This window comes from Podarcis raffonei, chromosome 3, assembly GCF_027172205.1.
Source record: "Podarcis raffonei isolate rPodRaf1 chromosome 3, rPodRaf1.pri, whole genome shotgun sequence".
In the NCBI taxonomy this organism is placed as follows: domain Eukaryota; kingdom Metazoa; phylum Chordata; class Lepidosauria; order Squamata; family Lacertidae; genus Podarcis; species Podarcis raffonei.
The window spans coordinates 114,475,324-114,494,367 of NC_070604.1; the positions used below are offsets into that span (position 1 = coordinate 114,475,324).

General features: G+C 45.7%; 1 protein-coding gene across 1 annotated transcript in view; it reads left to right on the top strand.

Moving 5' to 3' along the window:
- Positions 1-19,044, top strand: part of VRK2 (VRK serine/threonine kinase 2) — a 68,040-nt gene that overhangs the window by 11,865 nt on the left and 37,131 nt on the right. Inside the window, exons 4-8 of the mRNA XM_053383687.1 lie at positions 1,378-1,447; positions 1,800-1,887; positions 2,567-2,675; positions 3,540-3,632; positions 11,178-11,310. Coding sequence (XP_053239662.1) covers positions 1,378-1,447; positions 1,800-1,887; positions 2,567-2,675; positions 3,540-3,632; positions 11,178-11,310 — 493 coding nt within the window. The remainder of the gene's footprint in view (positions 1-1,377; positions 1,448-1,799; positions 1,888-2,566; positions 2,676-3,539; positions 3,633-11,177; positions 11,311-19,044) is intronic.

A 19,044-nucleotide genomic window follows, 5' to 3' on the forward strand; every position in this document is an offset into this window, starting at 1 on the left:
CCGACTCTGGGGTTGCGGCGCTCATCTCGCTTTATTGGCCGAGGGAGCCGGCGTACAGCTTCCAGGTCATGTGGCCAGCATGACTAAGCCGCTTCTGGCGAACCAGAGCAGCGCACGGAAACGCCGTTTACCTTCCCGCTGGAGCGGTACCTATTTATCTACTTGCACTTTGATGTGCTTTCGAACTGCTAGGTTGCAGGAGCAGGGACCGAGCAACGGGAGCTCACCCTGTTGCGGGGATTCGAACCGCTGACCTTCTGATTGGCAAGTCCTAGGCTCTGTGGTTTATCCCACAGCGCCACCCGCGTCCCAATATTCATCCTTACCGGAGTAATAATTCTTACTCTAGATTTACAGAATGGAGATGGCAGGTGCACCTCGGGGTGGAGGGCAGTTCCAAAACCTAGGAGCTGCCACGACGAATGCCCTCTCCTGGGCCACCCCATCACCCTGAACGGGGCACAGTGGAATTGCCAAAAGTCCCTCCTCTTCTTATCTCAACACCTGAGAGGGTTTGGAGGGAAGGAGCCCTGTGTAAACTTGCACAGGAGAACTTCCTCTTCCTTAAACTTGCACCCTCTGAATCTACTCCAGTGGGCTGGGAGGAGGTCCCCCTAGGGTAGACTTTGGGGGTACATGGGCAGAGTACAGTAAAGTCCTGCACTGGATGCAACCCCATTATCTATCCTCTTTATTCATTTTTCACAACTTTATCGCATCCTTCCTCTAAGGACATCACAGTGATATATAGGGTTCTTCACCACAACCACCAGCCTTCCCTTTTTCTTTCCAACAATCCGTGAGGTTAATTATATATAAAAAAAACAGCTTTGATGAAGCCTCCACAAAAAAACTCAACAACTCTGGTCAATTCAATGGGTAGATCACTGACAGTTTATTTATAGTTACAGAAAGGTAGCCGTGTTGGTCTGCCATAGTCAAAACAAAAAAAAATTTTCCCTTCCAGTAGCACCTTAAAGACCAACTAAGTTAGTTCTTGGTATGAGCTTTCAGTGTATCTGAAGAAGTGTGCATGCACACGAAAGCTCATACCAAGAACTAACTTAGTTGGTCTTTAAGGTGCTACTGGAAGGAAAAAAAAGTTTATTTATAGTGGGAGTAGATCGCAGTCTCTTGGAAGCTGGACATGCCTGGTCTAAAATATGTAACCGTATGAAGCTTTGTGGCCTGAGGGTTTTTAAAATTTTGGGGTGCCTCCAGCCATTGTTCAACTCTTGAGATGTTTAGCTGGTGATGTGATGTTTAGCTGGTGATATACAATGATGTTGAAAAACAGATATCGCCCAGCCCTAGTTGTGAGCGACATTCATTAACTGGATGCGTCCAATGCATTTGCTTCTTTGTTTTTTAATGCAGGAATACCTTGAAAATGGACCCTTGTTTTCTGAACTGAAATTCTACCAGCGAGCTGCAAAACAAGAGCATAGTAAGTGGAGTGGCAGACGAGTCGAAGCATTTGCGCACTTCTTACTGTGCAATAACGCTTTTCCAAATACAGAAGCGCACAGTCGTTGTCTTCCGCAAATGTGGTTGCATGTATTATTATTTCCATGCTGTTATTTTCTACTAACAGTTTCGAAACAGGTGTTCTTAACGTTATACACTTGGGATCTTTTGATGAAGGGCAGCGTATAAGTAGAATAAATAATAATAAATAAAAACCGTAAGCTCAACTATTGTTGTTTTTTTTAAAAAAAACCTTTAACAAGCAAGCGTATTTTTTAATAATAAAAGGAGACTTCTTTTTTTAAAAAAAATGTTCTTTACATTTTTGGCAGTCAAGAAGTGGATGAAGCTGAAACGATTGACATTTTTAGGAATTCCCTTCTTCTGGGGAGCTGGCCAGACTGAACATAATGGCAAAAGGTAAGGAAAGCGCATTCATGCGCATGCACACACACAATGTAAATGAATAAGAATCATTTTTGAGGGTGGGGAGTTAAGTTGTCCAATTCCTGAAAAGGAGGAGGAAGCTGTTTAGGTCAGTCGTAGACCTCATGGTTTGCAGCCTGCAGGTCCCAGCTGCTGTCCCCCTGGCCTCTCAGATTAGAAGGGTCTTGGGTAGCTCAACTACCAACTAGAGCAGTGGTGGGCAAACTTGGCCCTCCAGCTGTTTTTGGACTACAGTTCCCATCATCCCTGGCCACTGGTCCTGTTAGCTAGGGATGATGGGAGTTGTAGTCCAAAAACAGCTGGAGGGCCAAGTTTGCCCACCACTGAACTAGAGCATTAGACCAGTGATCTAATCTGCTAAAAGGCAGTTTAGTACAGTCCTAGTGCATGGACCTGTGTACACAGTCCTTCCCTTGATCTCTCGACCTGAGTCCCCGGTTTGAATTGCTGTGTGGTTTTAATAGGATTGTTTTATTGTGGCTGCTTATATTTTAATGTCTGTGTAAGGGGCTTTTATACTTTGTAGAAGCCTATTTTAACATTAAGTGGTACATAAAGAAACAAAAAGAAGAATACGTTTTGTTGCTTATATTACAAGGCAACAAACCATGACAATCTTATGCTTATGTCTCTCTGTGTGTGTTTTATATAGTTACAGATTTATGGTGATGGAAAGGTTAGGAGAGGATCTGCAAAGCATCTTTGAAAGAGGAGGACGAAAGTTCAGCAAGGGAATGGTTCTGCAGATTGGAGTCCGCATGGTGGGTATTGGGCCCTTAGCAGTGTGAAGCTTGAAGGAATTGTGTGTTGTCTAAACAGTCTCTAACAGATGCTTGTGTACTGTTAATCTGAAAGGAGCACCTGTAACGGGGAAGTTCTGCAATGTCATTGAGATGCAGATTGCTGTGCCATTTTCATAAGTTATCGTTAAAGGAATTACATATAGCTTCAGAAATATTGGCTTGTATCCAACCAAGTTCTACTCAGACCCGTTGATGTTAACCCAAGTTAGCCATGCCTGTCAACTTTAATGGGCCTTCTTTAATCAGGAGTAGCATTGAATACAACTCATTGCTTTCTTTTTCCATAGGCAGATTTAACTGAATGAAGTTGATACGAGTTACTGAGATGCATTTTCTTCATAACTTGTTGTTTATTCATTGATATTGGGGGGCTTGTGTATTGTGGTAGCTGGGGAGGCTGTACTGAGCCATAAACCTCGTACAGTGGTACCTCTGGTTACGAACTTAATTCATTTCGGAGGTCCGTTCTTAACCTGAAACCATTCTCAACCTGAGGTACCACTTTAGCTAATGGGGCCTTCCGCTGCCACCGTTGCGCAATTTCTGTTCTCATCCTGAGGTACTGCTTCCGGGTTAGCAGAGTCTGTAGCCTGAAGTGTTTGTAACCCGAGGTGTTTGTAACCTGAGGTACCACTGTAGATGGGTTTAGATCAAAATTTCAATGCTTCCCTCACCCCCACTTTCATCGCGAGTTAAGAAAATGACCTGCTTTTCCTCTTCAGCTTATTGCTTTCCGACTAAAACTGGCTGACCCACTGGCCTAATATCAGTATGACTCCTAGTTTCCTTTGTAATTTGTCTTTCCCCTCTCTCCTCCACTAGCTGGATGCTTTGGAATACATACATGAACATGAATACGTTCATGGGGACATTAAAGCAGGAAATTTGCTTTTGGGCTACAGAAATCCACATGAGGTAAGCATCATATTTTGCTTCACTGCTAAATTTGTTTTGGTGGGATGTGTGCTATAATTCATTGCTATAGTTCATGGTTTGTTTTGGTGGGGTGTGTGCTATACAGTCATACCTCTGGTTGCGAACGTGATCTGTGCGGGAGGCACATTCACAACCTGCAGCGCTCGCAGCCTGAAGTGCTGCGCATGCGCGTGATGCGATTCGGCGCTTCTGCGCATGTGCGAGCACTGGAAGTAACCCGTGCACAATTTCTGCTTCGATCCCATTCTGCATTCATTAAGAACATGATCTTTTAGTGTGGCAGCACCTGAACCTTGGAACTCCCTGCCTATGGATATCTGTCAGGCTCCTTCGCTGTACACTCTTTTTCTGGCACCTGCAGAAAACACTTTCATTTAGACAGCAAACCTACTCAGATGCTTAGAAAGCTGGTGCAAGTTTTAACCTGTTGTTAGTCTATTGTCCCTTTTAACTCTTCAGGTGTCTTAAATTATTGTTGCTCGTTTTTCTTAGTGATGGTTTTGTTATGTTATCTTTCTCCCCCTGTAAAACCGCTTTGAGGTTCTTTTATAATTTAGTGGTGTGTAAATTTTATGAAACAAATAAATAAAATTGTGACTGCAGTACAAGTAGGCAGTGCCTTTTTGTTTTAACTTAAGACAGTTTATATGGGACGCGGGTGGCGCTGTGGGTTACACCACAGAGCCTAGGACTTGCCGATCAGAAGGTTGGTGGTTCGAATCCCTGCGACGGGGTGAGCTCCCGTTGCTTGGTCCCTGCTCCTGCCAACCTAGCAGTTTGAAAGCACGTCAACGTGCAAGTAGATAAATAGGTATCGCTCCAGCGGGAAGGTAAACGGCGTTTCCGTGCGCTGCTCTGGTTTGCCAGAAGTGGCTTAGTCATGCTGGCCACATGACCCGGAAGCTGTATGCCAGCTCCCTCGGCCAATAAAGCGAGATGAGCACCGCAAGCCCAGAGTCGGCCACGACCGGACCTAATGGTCAGGGGTCCCTTTACATTTAAGACAGTTTATATATAATAATAAGAAAACATTTTAAGAGTTGAAAGTGCAGTATGCAGACGGGTTTTTAGAAATGCAGCACATGGACACTAAAGCAGTTTTGGGCGGCTCGGTTGCAGCTTTACACACACTGTGAGGACTTGCATTCAAAGTGGTCCCTGCAGCTTGAAATCCTTCGTTTGGCTCCCTATGCATGCCTTGGTCTTTGTGTCCATGCACAGGCCAGCTGGATGAGACTCCCTGTCTGCAAATGCCACTGTAGTGGATGCGAACTCCTTGCGCCCCAGGGACGAAAGCTTTGGAGAGTTCAGGTGTTGCATCTTGCAGCGCGGTTGATTGCCACTTCGCTGCTAATAATGCCGTCGTTGAGTTCTTGCAGTCCTAATTAAGTTGGCCTGCTAATACACTGCTGATCCAGATTTGTTGCTGAGCTAACAAAGCAATATATCTCGCCAGGTTTTACATGGCAGCTCTGTTGACTAAAACAATATACAGTGGTGCCTTGGTTCTCAAACGTCTTGGTACTCAAACAACTTGGAACCCAAACATTGCAAACCCGGAAATAAGTTGCAAACTTTTTTCGGAAGCCGAACAAGCTCCGTTTTGAGTGTTACACTTCTGATTTGAGTGCCACACTTCCGTTTTGAGTGTTACGCTGAGGTCTGTCTGTTTTTGGTATATATTTTGCATTTTTGTTTTTGCGGCTCTTTTTTGTGTGTGACTGTGTGGAACCCAGTTCAGCTACTGAATGATTGATTGTCTGACTGCAGTACGTTATTTATTGCTTTCATTTTATGGGTCAGTGATCTTGTTAGATAGTAAAATTCATGTTAAATTGCTGTTTTAGGGGTTGTTTTTAAAAGTCTGGGATGGATTAATCCATTTTTCATTACTTTCTATGGGAAAGTGTGCCCTGGTATTGGAACGCTTTGGTTTTCGAACGGACTTCTGGAACAGATTAAGTTTAAGAACCAAGGTACCACTGTATATGAAAGGATGAAATACATTCCATGTTTTTAATGCCTTCCCCTCAATATCTTCTTTCTATAGTTGTGATGCTTTTCTGACATTAAGTCCCCTGCTCGTGACGGTTTCTTTAGCTGTGATTCCTGCACTGCTAAGGGTGGGGATAGACAACCAAACTCTACAGTTTTATGATTCTAGGTTGTGTTTAGTATCATTTATAGGAGTTTAATTCTGACCATGATTGCTCTTTGGGATCCTTAAAGGTAAAGGTAAAGGGACCCCTGACCATTAGGTTCAGTCGTGACTGACTCTGGGGTTGCGGCGCTCATCTCGCTTTATTGTCCGAGGGAGCCGGCATACAACGTCCGGGTCATGTGGCCAGCATGACTAAGCCGCTTCTGGAGAACCAGAGCAGCACACGGAAACGCCGTTTACCTTCCCGCTGGAGCGGTACCTATTTATCTACTTGCACTTTGATGTGCTTTTGAACTGCTAGGTGGGCAGGAGCAGGGACCGAGCAACGGGAGCTCACCCCGCCGCGGGGATTCGAACCGCCGACCTTCTGATCGGCAAGTCCTAGGCTCTGTGGTTTAACCCACAGCGCCACCCTTGTCCCTTAGTTTGTGATAATTCTGTTGGGAGTTGAACCTGCTTTTGATGTTGTCGTTTAGTGCCTATATTTGCATGCACTGCCTAAAGGCTCCCAAATTCGGCAGCAGTTAAGTGCATGACTTTAGACTCTGATTTGCCAGCTTTGCCAGTTCAGACATTACACTAAACCCCAGGGTGAGGAAGGGAAAGTCCTAAGGGCCAGATTCTTTCATAGGACAACATGCTAGGGATAAGTGAGGCCAGATGCAAAAGTGCGGGAGGAAGGCAGTATGCCCCACAGTAGCCAGAGGTTTCCGTCCTGGCAGGTGAGAATCATAGAATCGTAGAATTGGAAGGGACCCTGAGGATCATCTAGTCCAACCCCCTGCAATGCAGGAGTATGTGGTTGTCCCATACAGGGATCAAACCTGCAACCTTGGTGCTATCAGCTCTGTGCTCTAACCAACTGAGCTTTCCAGTTTAGAAGCACAATGTTCAATGACACATTCCTGCCAGGCAAAACATCACTCAAAGCAGCTGGTGAGGGCTGCGGGAGAGTCCCAGGGGCCACATGGAGCTCTGCATTTGGCCCCTGGGTTTGTGGTTCCCCATCCCTGCACTAAGACATACAGTGGTACCTCTGGTTGCAAACGGGATCTGTTCCGGAGGCCCGTTCGCAACATGAAAAGAGCGCAACCTGAAGTGCCGTATCTGCGCAGGTGCGCAGCGCGCTTTGGCGCTTGTGCACATGTGCGAGCGGCAAAACCCGGAAGTAACCCTTTCCGGTACTTCCGGGTCGCCATGGGACGTAACCTGAAAGAACGTAACGTGAAGCAAACATAACATGAGGTATGACTGCAGTTAATTCCAATCCAGGTTTAAGAAAAGCTTTCTTACAATCGCCTTGAGGGCTTTTTCTTTCTTGTTTTACAGTTAAGTGGTATGTTAAATTTTTTGAAAGAACCAAGAAAGTTTGTGTTGAATTTTATTTATTTCTGCTGGAAATTTCCATTCCAGAATATCTGCTTTTATACCATATAGAAGCGTTTTATAATGATTTTTGTCTGAAATGTTCCCAGCATTATAGGCAATGCGGAGCGCACACACAGCAGCAACAATGGGGGGGTGTAAAGCAAGTAATTATTTGTTTACTCGTATGGGAGTGAGAAAGGCAAGCAAATAAAACCAGCCCTCTCCTTTTCCTTTGACCTCCTAAATGATGTGTTGGGAATTGTAAGACGATCGGAATCTGCTGACCTCCGGAAGGTCAGCTTGCTGCTGATTTCATTCACTTGCAGGGAAGCGTTAGGCCATTGAGTGAATCTTCAGGGCAAAAGAGCCTCTCTTTTTATCAATAAGCCTCTTAACGTTTTGAGGGTTGTTGCAGTGCATCAGGAGAGGGTGCTGAGCCTTCTGCCCTGGAAACAGCCTTCAAAGCTTTCCTTGGACTGCTGTGTATTTTTCAGTTCCGTGTAGCTGCTAAGGATCAGGTGTGAAGCATGTACTTTATGCCTTGAGCCATCAGATAATTACAATAAGATTTAATTGAAATCTGAATCGATGAATAAATAAAATACTTGAAACATCCACAGCAGTTGCTCATCCAGCGTTTCCTTGGAAATATTCAAGGAATGTGGTTCCTCAAATCATCTGACCTGCTGCTTTCCTTGACCAAACTGCTCTTACAGTGAGGAAGAGCTTCCTCACTTTTGACCAAAATTCTGTCTCCCTGTCTCGTTACATCTGTGACTTTTTGTCTTAAGGTTGGTGGAATCTTTCTTCTTTCAGAGTTTATTTTATGGCATCCTTTCTGTCCCGTTAAAAGTTGCTTAAACTACTTTGGAAAGTGCTCTAAAGCATGGGTAGGCAAACTAGGGCCCGGGGGCCGGATCCGGCCCAATCGCCTTCTCAATCCGGCTCGTGGACGATCCAGAAATCAGTGTGTTTTCACATGAGTAGAATGTGTCCTTTTATTTAAAATACATCATTGGGTTATTTGTGGGGCCTGCCTGGTGTTTTTACATGAGTAGAATGTGTGCTTTTATTTAAAATGCATCTCTGGGTTATTTGTGGGGCATAGGAATTCGTTCATATTTCCCCCCCCCCCACAATATAGTCCGGCCCCCCACAAGGTCTGAAGGTCAGTGGACCGGCCCCCTGCTGAAAAAGTTTGCTGTCCCTTACTCTAAGGTGTGTGTTTTCCCCCCTCTTCATTTAAGCAGTGTCAGAATTGCAGTTGGCTAGCCACAGTTCGTGATTTCCAAATAATAAAATAAAGCATATCTCTCTGTGCCTAGATGGAGGCAATATTTGGGCAAGGCTGCCTCTTACATTGCTAAGCTCAATGACAAGGGAATGCCAGCCAGTTCCACTTAAGTCGCCTCTTCCGTCACAGTGACTTGACGCATTATTGTCTTTCCAGCTCGGCTAGGTTGGATAGCAAGTAGCATGAATCTGCTAGAGGATACAGGAGGAAATAAGAGTCGGTCAACCTAACAAAACTTTATGCCTTGTCCCAGATTTCCAAACGCCGCCTCCAGTCTTTAATCTTTGTATTGCAGTTTGTACAGGTCGTCAGGTGAGAAATATAATCAGTATAATCTTTAAAAGCTGTTGCCCCTGCAGGAACAGAAAGCCGCAGTCCTAGTGACACGCTCCAAATAGGTGCAGAAAATGCAGCAGCAAGAAACAGGGTCTCCCTCCCCTTTAAGACACAGACCAGCCATCCCAAGACTGTAAATCTGCCGGGGGCACAAACAGGAGTCAGTAATTTTAATAGAATCAGCTACCAGATAGCCTGGCTGCCTTTTTCGTGTGTAGAAAAAGAGAAAAGGGAGACGGAAAAGAAAGAAGCCCATCAAGAGCAATATAATTAAATTAAGAGCAAGGTCAGGCTGGCGCTGTTAATATATATATATATTTTCCAGGGCAGGGATTTGCCTGCCAGGAAAGCACAAAACTAGTTAAAGAGTGATGCGGAAAGTAGTTTTTCCAACTTAGCAGCTTGCAAATTAATGCAGTGATTTTCTTAACGCTGGTGATGCTTCGAAGGTGTTGGTCGGGAGCACGAGGCTTAAGGGCAGTGGCTTCTTCTGCTGCTTAATATCCACTTATTATTGCCAAGCTTTTAACAGGTGCTTATTCTCTGAAGACTTTGGGCTTTTTCTTCGGTGGTGCTTTAACTCCATAATTTGTTTTTTTAACGTATCTTTTCACGTTTAGTCTAGCGCAGGGGGTGGCCTGTCCGGCAGGTGGGGAGTTGCACTCCCTTGAAAGGAGCAGGTCTGCATCTTGCAGGTGCTCCTGGATTCAGCACTGTCTCTGGAGGCTCAGGTGGCCACTGTACTCCATGCTCTGGGACGTGGGTGGTGCTGTGGGTTAAACCACAGAGCCTAGGACTTGCTGACCAGAAGGTCGGCAGTTCGAATCCCCGCGACGGGGTGAGCTCCCGTTGCTCGGTCCCTGCTCCTGCCAACCTAGCAGTTTGAAAGCATGTCAAAGTGCAAGTAGATAAATAGGTACCACTCTGGCGGGAAGGTAAACGGCATTTACGTCTGCTGCTCTGGTTTGCCAGAAGCGGCTTGGTCATGCTGGCCACATGACCCGGAAGCTGTATGCCGGCTCCCTCGGCCAGTAAAGAGAGATGAGCGCCGTAACCCCAGAGTTGGCCATGACTGGGATTAAAAGGACATTGATTCTTTAATTAGCCAAAGGCCTGGGAGAAGAGGAATGTTTTCGCCTGGTACCTCAAGTTACGTAATGAAGGTGCCAGGTGAGCCTCCCTGTTGAGATCATTCTACAAATGGAGAGCCACTTCAAAAGAAATGCCCTTTCCCATGTTGCCACCCTCTGGACCTCACATGGAGGAAACACACAAAGAAGGCCCTCAGAGGATGATTTCAGGGTCTGGGTAGGTTCATATGGGGAGAGGCGGTCTTTGAGGTATTGCGGTCCGGAGCCGTTTAAGGCTTTATCAGTCAAAAGCAGCTGTTTGAATTGGGCTAGGAAGCTAATTGGCAGCCAGTGCATTTGGGCCAGGATTGGTGTAATACGCTCACACCTTCTTGCCCCACTGAGCAACCTAGCAGCCAACTTCTGCACCAGCTGAAGTTTCCGAACCGTCTTCAGAGGCAGCTCCACGTATAACGCATTGCAGTAATCTAACCTAGAGTTTACCAAGTCAAATTGGCATGCTCTGTATGAAAGTTCATTAAACAAGTGCTCAGCAAGGCGGCTATCAGATTCTGAGAGCATAGCTGGGTTTGCTTGACACATCGCCCCAATGGGTTACCATTTTTTCCTTATTGCTGCCAGATTCAGACATGGCAAAACTGACAACCGGGGGGCCTTCTCTTTCAGGATTATTTGCGGTTCTTTCTTCGTGTGGCTGTTGGAAAACTTTCAAAAGCTTCTGTTGCAACTACAGAGAGATGTTCTCTCCTGGAGCCTTTTCGTCCCCCCGCCAGAAGGAAAAATTAGTATGTCGTATGCTTGGTGTTTGCAGAAAACTTCCCTCTTCCGTCCTTTTTCTGTAAGCACGGCTGTTCTGAACTTGTCGAAGGGCTGGCTGTTGAAAAGCACGATCTGTCGTGCCTGCGTGTGTGAGTGTGTTTAGTAAGGAGGAGACAGGGTCCCACAAGCAGCATGGAGACAGATAAAAGACATCTTGCACTTTATGATGTCTGAAGGCCCACCTGGAGAGAAGATAGCTTAGGAGCAAAACAGACAAAAATTCCTTTCTGCTCTGAAATAAGACTGGGTATGGAAGAGGCACGCAACTCAGGAAGGCGAGGGTAGCTCTTAGCAGCCCCTCGATGGACATATTTTATCCTGAGATGCCATTTGGCTTAATAAAATGCAGATCTGAGAGTCTCCTCAAGCCACCGTTTTCCTCCAGCTTAATTAGAAAGGTTATACTTTTTCCAGAGGACAAAAGCATCGTTCATTTCTCTCCTCTTGTCTTCCAGGTTTATCTTGCTGATTATGGACTCGCCTACAGATATTGTCCCGATGGGAACCACAAAGAGTATCGGGAAAATCCTAAGAAGGGCCATAATGGGACCATAGAGTTTACCAGCTTAGATGCTCACAAGGGAGTAGGTAGGTTGCGCTCTAACTCCCTCGGTCTTCCTTCACCCCTTCAAAAACATTTTGGGGGGGGGAGAAATGAGTAATTGGGCTGGTGTGAAGCGTACTTGGAGAAGCAGCAGGTTTATGGGGCTTCCTGTCCCCCTAAGTCAGTGTGGCAATCTGGAGTGCAGCAAGGGAGAAAGCATGATACAGAACAGTGGATTTTGAATAATGCTGTAAGGCGAAGAGAACTTCTTTTTTTCCTTTTTTTTTAAAGAAAGGAAATTACTGCCTTTAAGTAAACTTTGATGTCGTGCACTGTGAAGCTGTACAATCAGATCAGTAGTAGAGTGGAACTCTCTCACTCTTTTCCCCCTCACTGCTTCCAGCCTGACTTGGGAACAGGCCAAGTAATTCGTTCAGTCCGCTTTTTGCAGCAGATGAATCTGTTTTGACATCCCTGCTTGCAAATTTAGATGCGGGGAAAGGAGAATCGCGGGCATCCCCCTGGCCCTCCAGGCCTCTCTGTCTTGGCCATTGAGCCTCTCTTCAGGCCACGCCCCTCACTGGCCTTGATTGACACCATTCCTGAATAAATTTGCCTAGCTGGAGTGTGTGTCTTTAACCTCTGATGGTGATTCTTTCTTGCCGGGATGCGAGAATAGAGAGGCGGCAGAATGACTATGCATAGAAACCAGCCGACTGTATAAGGTGAAGCTTAAATTCAGGACTCGGCATTCTTTTGTCTCTGGCCCTCCAGAAGGTTATCCAGAATGGAATGTGGAAGATTCCCCCCTCATTATGTGCACCTCTAGATTTTGCAGTTCACCTTTGGTCCCTAAAAGAATGCAAAATAATAATGATAATTATGCATTTTGCTATACAGTGGTAGCTCGGGTTACATACGCTTCCGGTTAAATAAGCTTCAGGTTACATACTCCGCTAACCCAGAAATAGTACCTCGGGTTAAGAACTTTTCTTCAGGATGAGAATGGAAATTGTGCTCCGGTGGCACAGTGGCAGCAGGAGGCCCCATTAGCTAAAGTGGTACCTCAGGTTAAGAACAGTTTCAGGTTAAGAACGGACCTCCAGAACGAATTAAGTATGTAACCAGAGGTACCACTGTATAGGAAGCATGCCTACAAAATGTGTACAGTTTACCTACGGAATATTCGTGCATTCGTGCATCCACACACAAAATTGGGACTGGTCTGTAACTGAGTGCAAGCTAAATTAATTCAGCAGAGATTTAACTTTGCGGCTTCATCTGTAGCTTGTCTTTATTTTTCTACTCATATCAAAACACATAGGAACCCTCCTGCCTACATATCACCAGTTGGCCGAAGTCAGTGATCATTTTGGCCCTTTCCAACTATTTCCTGCCGTGCTCTCGGCAAGATGTCTCTCCTTGCTTCTGATTAAACTTCCCAAAGCTCATCATCTTTTCTCGTTATTTCGCAAGCTATGTGAAGTGTTAACTTTTTAAAAAATTCTTGCCCGCCCCTGCTCCCTCAAGCCCCCCCCCCCACAGTAGCCTTTCATATATCTTACTTATTTAAACTCACTTTGACGGTATTGGAAACACATTTGCAGGTAAATTACATACATAGTCCTTTTATTGGATATTGATTTCACTGCCTTGCATTCCAAGGCAGACTTAATTCAACAATTCCCTAATTAGTTAAAGTCATAACCTGTGTCTTGTATTCATTTACCATTAATTAAACCTCAGCTGTTTATTACACTGCAGTCCAAATTCAATAGCCGGCCCAAAGAGCCATAGAAAAAGAGAAAAAGGTCAATATCGAAAACATATGGCACTTGGGCGAGCCTGTCCGTCCCCCCAATGGCTGCATTGCTTGCAATCGATGGTGGTCAATGCAACACGACTTTCTTAGTTGCTATGTCAGCAAGACACAAAGTCAATTCTAATGTTATGCTAGTGTGGAAAAAATAAAAGTGATTATTGCCAAACTTTGACTACTGTTTAACTTGAGACTTTTGGGGGGGGGAGAGTAGGTGCTATTTAGGAGTTCTGTCTCAAATTCCTTCCCAATGTGCCAATAAGATTCCTCCTCTCTTTCTCCTACCAGCTTCAACCCCTCACCCCCACAAAAAACCCCTGCCTCTTCTATAAAGCTTTTAAATTTGATCTCCCCCACCCAAAGTCCATGGGTAGCAAACATGTGCTTTCCAGATGTTATCATATTGCCTTCCACAAATGCCTTGGGGCACGGAATTCAACAAAAGCAGCTAAGAAACAGTTGGGAACAAACATAGGAAGTAACATTGGATAAATTGTAAAGCAGTGCTGCTGAGTTAACACCCCTGGCAGAGACCTGTTCACGTGGCTGGAAAAGGTTGCCAGAACAGAAATGTCTTCAGTTGTTTCTGGTAAGTGTGGATAGCAGGCAGCTGTTGAATAGCGACAGGAATGCCGTTCCACAGAACAGGGGCACCCACAGTAAAGGCCCTGATCTCCTGTGGCTTCTGATCTTCAGGGAACCTTTAGGAGAATCTCTCCTGCTCTCATAGATGTTGTTGGGCTCAAATTTCCATCAGCTTCCACAAGCAGGGTCAGGGATGATGAAAGTTGGAGATAAGCAACATTTGGAGGGCTGGCTTACCCTTGCCTTAAAATAATAAAGATATTATTATTATTATTATTATTATTATTATTATTATTATTAATACAGGTCTTGTACCCCTGCCCATGTGACTTGGTTGCCCCAGCCACTCTGGGTGGCTTTGAACAGAATATAAAAGAACAACAAAACACCATACATTAAAAACTTCCCAATGCGGGGCTGCCTTCAGATGTCTTCGGAAAGTTGTCTAGTTACTTGTCTCCTTGACATCTGATGGGAAGGTGCTCCACAGGGCAGGTGCCACTACCAAGAAGGCCCTCTGCCTAGCTCCCTGTAGCTTCACTTCTCGCAGTGAGGGCCCTCAGAGCTGGACCTCAATGTTCGGACTGGGTGATGAGGGTGGAGACGCTCCTTCAGGTATACAGGGCCAAAGCTGTTTGGGGCTTTTAAGGACTTAAGTCAGTGTTGGTACATTTGCCAATATGCATACCTTGTATCAGGGGCCAGCAAACCTTTTCAGCAGGGAGCCGATTCACTGTCCCTGAGACCTTGGGGCGGACGGACAATATTTCGGGGGGGGGGGGAATTGAACAAATTCCTATGCCCCACAAATAACCCAGAGATGCATTTTAAATAAAAGGACACATTCTACTCACGTAAAAACATGCTGATTCCCAGACCGTCTGCGGGCCGGATTTAGAAGGCGATTGGGCCAGATCCGGCCCCCAGGCCTTATTTTGCCTACCCGTGCCTTCTATCCTGCTGTTAGCCTTGCCCCTGCCTTCCCTCTATCCCTCTTGTAAGCTCTTTTTAGAGAAATGCGGCACAGAAGTGAGATTACAGATATATGCCAATACTGTGTAATTTAGCTTGCAGCAGCTCTGTAGATCTTTCCCAGCTTTTTTATCTGCAAACTTTGTAGCTGGTGATAACCGGGCATCGATCCTGCATTCGAAAGATGCCTTGGACCACTGAGCTGTTGCCCGTTCTCCAAGGCTCCTCCTTCAAGCCTCATATACATTGATGGCTCTGTATAAACAATAATGTCCATACTTAAGAAAAAGTGACAGGCCTTTTCTTTCTCTCTCTTCCCTCCCACCCCACCTTCTGCCCACCAGAAGAGGGGACGTATGTGCACGTCGGCAAACGTTTGTGGTCGTTAATAGCTGCTGAACTGTTATCTTAAACTAATACTTTCTAACGAGTTTTACTTGGCACAAACAGCTATACGTTATTGCTTTTTCTATTAAAAGGACCATTGACCATGTAATGTAGAGGGCCTTGATAATTTGCCAGCACTGTTAAGACCTGCAGTCATTTAACGCTGGTCATTAGGAAAAATGAAATGGGACTCTTGCGCCTCTCTGGTGCTGAGACAATTGCACTGTTTGACCCGCTGGAAGCATTTCAGGAGGAAAGGGGCCATAATGGGCAAGCTTTTTCTGGCCCGTGCAACGGGACGAGGAGGGTGGAAATCTGTTAAGTCCACTGATGCTGTGAGACATGCGGCGACAGGCAAGCATGGCCTGTTCTGTAAAAGGCACCTGCATTAGTCTATGAAAGGAATTATCGGGTGAAAAACGGCTCCTGGACGGATGGCGTTTGAGTGCTCACTGTTTCCCTGGTTCAAGGGAATAGGGAATAGTTACTCCGCAGATGCTCAAATAGCTGAATTATGTTGTGAGTTGTAGTTGCGCAGCCTGAGTGCATTTGTGTAATGTGCTCCACCCCATGGGTTATGGGCTTTTTCTTTTTTGCATATGTGGGGGTAACTATTTTTGGCCAAGGGGAAGTGAGTTGATGAAGAGAGCAGACATTTCTGTGCTCATGAGGACTTGATCCGATGGATGGTGTGACGTTAACATATGAGAGTGCTGGAGGTGAAATAGTTAAACAGGTTACCCAATCAGAACCCGGGGGTGGAGTCAGAGGGACTATAAAATCAGCTCTGGGAGGGGCGAAGGGAGGAGTTCGTTGGGAGGTTGGTTGGAGTGGGAGTGAATTGGGATAGAGTCTGTGGGTAGGTTGAGTTAGTGTAGCGAAATAAGCTGAGTCAGGAACAGTTAGGAACTAGGAAGACAAGTAAATATCTGAGAGGTGGTTTAGTGAGTGAGAGCAGGTAGCGGAAGTTATAGGTCTGGATAGGCACCCCCTGATTGTAATTGACCGATACCGTTTATGAAACCACACGTTTGTTAAACTGCAAAAATATACAGAAGTTTATGTTCCAATTTAACCCTGACTGGACTCAGTATTGTACCAGGTAAGGCCTGGGTGGTGGCAGTGAGAAATAAAGTGGTGGCACAGGGATCAATAGACGGTGAAATGTCGAGGGACCCTGTGTGATTGCCACAGATGGATTAATAATAATAATAATTTTATTATTTATACCCCGCCCACCTGGCTGTGTTTCCCCAGCCATTCTGGGGTTCAAGTTACAAAAAAGGAGATTCTTTCCAAAGTTTCTGACAGTAAGAGCTGTTCGACAGTGGAATGGTCTCTCTTGGCAGGTGGTGGACTCTCCCTTCCTTGGAGGTTTTTAAGCAGAGGTTGGGTGGTCACCAATCATGGATGCTTCAGTTGAGATTCCTGCATTGCAGAGGGTTGGGCTGGATGACCCTCAGGGTCCCCTCCGAATGTACAATTCTAGGAGGCCTGGAACTAGGAGCGTGCATCAATCACAAGGTCTAGTTTAGACCCCCTTTTGGTGTTTTGGAAAACCGCACGCCTTAGTCCAAGGTGCTTTGTAAGTGGCCCATTTTGTCTCGAAATGCATCCAAGTCCATTTGTGATGATGATAGACTGTCATAACAAGGCTGTTTCCATTTCCCTTTCATCTCTGTCACGTGACGTGTGAAGGTCGCCTGCTACAGTGACTTGCTTGCCACAGCAGCAACACCAAAAGGGGGTTCTAAGACATAACCCTTCTTGGGTGCAGTGCCGTATCTCTGAACATGCACATGGGCTTCCCTGCCTCTGCGCCCCTTGCCTGCATTGCATCACTGGCTGCTCCTAAACCTGTGCATGTGATTTGCATATGAAAGGACCCAGATTTAATCCCTGGGATCTCTAGGGAAGTCCCCTGGAAAGCTGCTGTCAGTCAACACAGGTGAGCTAGGAGGCTCCACAGACTGGCTCTGCCACAGACTGCTTTTCTGCATTGCTACAAAATCTCCCCCCTCTGCATGCATAACTGGGGTTGTTTGTGTTCTTGTAACAGTTTCAGAAACTTCCTCTAGAGGGAAACAGTTGCTATCTGTACTTGTATTAATCCAAAATAACACCTTTTAAAACACAGCTCAAGCAAGAAAGTTAGTTTCAATTTTCAGTTACTTTTCCTCCTTTTTAAGATCAGAAGGGGACAGCTGAAAACATTGTATCTCTCTTACTCAGCTAGCTGTCAGCGGATGGTCTGTTCACAGTCAATGCGCATTTCAAAGTACGGCAGTCTTAGATTGTCCTATTTGCAGCCCGTTCCCAGGTTCTGAGCGGTGGAATTTTAGCTTCCTTCCCTCTCTCTTGCAGGTATATATAGTCCAAACTTCCCCCCCTCTTCTCCTGCTTCCAAGGGGGGGGGGTTCACTATTTTTTAATGTTGGAAAATTAGTCCTTTCCGATCGACTTTCCAAGACTTTAGCTTGCAGGCTCTTTGCTTTGATCTATTTACAAAAGCGGAAGGCGGACTTCCTGTTTGAGCCTCCCCGCTTCAGTACCAAATTAGGTCTTTTTCCCCTTTAAAAACTTCCAATTTATTCTACTCACGGGTAGTTGCTTTTAGAGTCAAATTGTCCACAGGAAAAAGTCAGCGCTTTCCGGCAACGGCTGTGCGGCTTCGCTCTGTGGAAAAAGCAGTCGATTCACAGCACCGCGCCACTCACCCCACTTCGCTCCGGAGCCCCGAAATCGGGTTTCCCCGCGAGTAGGGGAGGCGCAAAAGGTGCCCGCCGAATCCCACGTTCACAGGCTTCACCCGCCTGTGATTTTTGAAGGGTCTCCGCCTTCGCCATGGCGGCCAGACCCGGTTCCCACAGAGCAAATTCTTCCTAGTCAGAGGAATTCCGCCATTACCGATGGCACTAACCCACATGGGCTTCCCTGCCTCTGCGCCCCTTGCCTGCATTGCATCACTGGCTGCTCCTAAACCTGTGCATGTGATTTGCATATGAAAGGACCCAGATTTAATCCCTGGGATCTCTAGGGAAGTCCCCTGGAAAACTGCTGTCAGTCAACACAGGTGAGCTAGGAGGCTCCACGGACTGGCTCTGCCACAGACTGCTTTTCTGCGTTGCTACAAAATCTCCCCCCTCCGCATGCAGACTGGGGTTGTTTGTGTCTTGGTCTTAAACAGAATCACAGCCCACCTTGCGGCAGAAGTGATAAAATAGCTGTAAAGCCATAAAAATGCTATATGAGCGATAAACATTCGGCATTGGGGGCTCTTATTTCCTCCAAATTCAATTTTTTTGTGCTTGAAACCAGTGGTCTAAGCAACCGTATGATTGGCTTGGGTCTCTCTTCCCCCCACCCCAAATTTTAATCCCAGAATCTGCCCAGATCTTATGGAGCATTCGTTTTCTTTCCCGAAAACCGCGTTGTGCAAATAGTGTTGCCATCCTTGCTTGTTCCTTGATAATTAAAGAGAATTATACCTGCGTCAAGCATACCTCTTAAAAATTTGTTACATTGTTAGTAGTGTTAAAAAGTAATATTTGGATCAATGTGGCATATGGATTTTTGCAGATTTTCTACTCACTGAGGCATGCAGTCAATACCTAATTTCTCTGGAGATATACTGCGCTTAACATATCGAGCTTCTTTTAAATACTCTGGGCCCTGCACGCAGAGTGCATGAGACTGGTTTTAATTTGCCATCATTGATGAACATAAGAGGAATATGAACTGTCTGAATTAAATTTGTTCCAGTGTGTTTATTTGTAAGGGGGTGGCTGGCTTGGCTGGCTGGGGGGGTGGGGTGGGGAGGAAGAGTTCAGGTGCTGTCTCCTGTCCAATTGCTTTTAACAAGTAAATTACACAGCTGATGCTAAGAGGTTTGTTCCTTTCCTAAGAGAGGTGGAAATCTTCATCTCAATATGCTTTTTTTATTAATTCGACAAAGCGATGCTGAAGCACTTCTGCACAAGCGTTTTGCAGTGATACCGGGGCATTCTCTGGCATG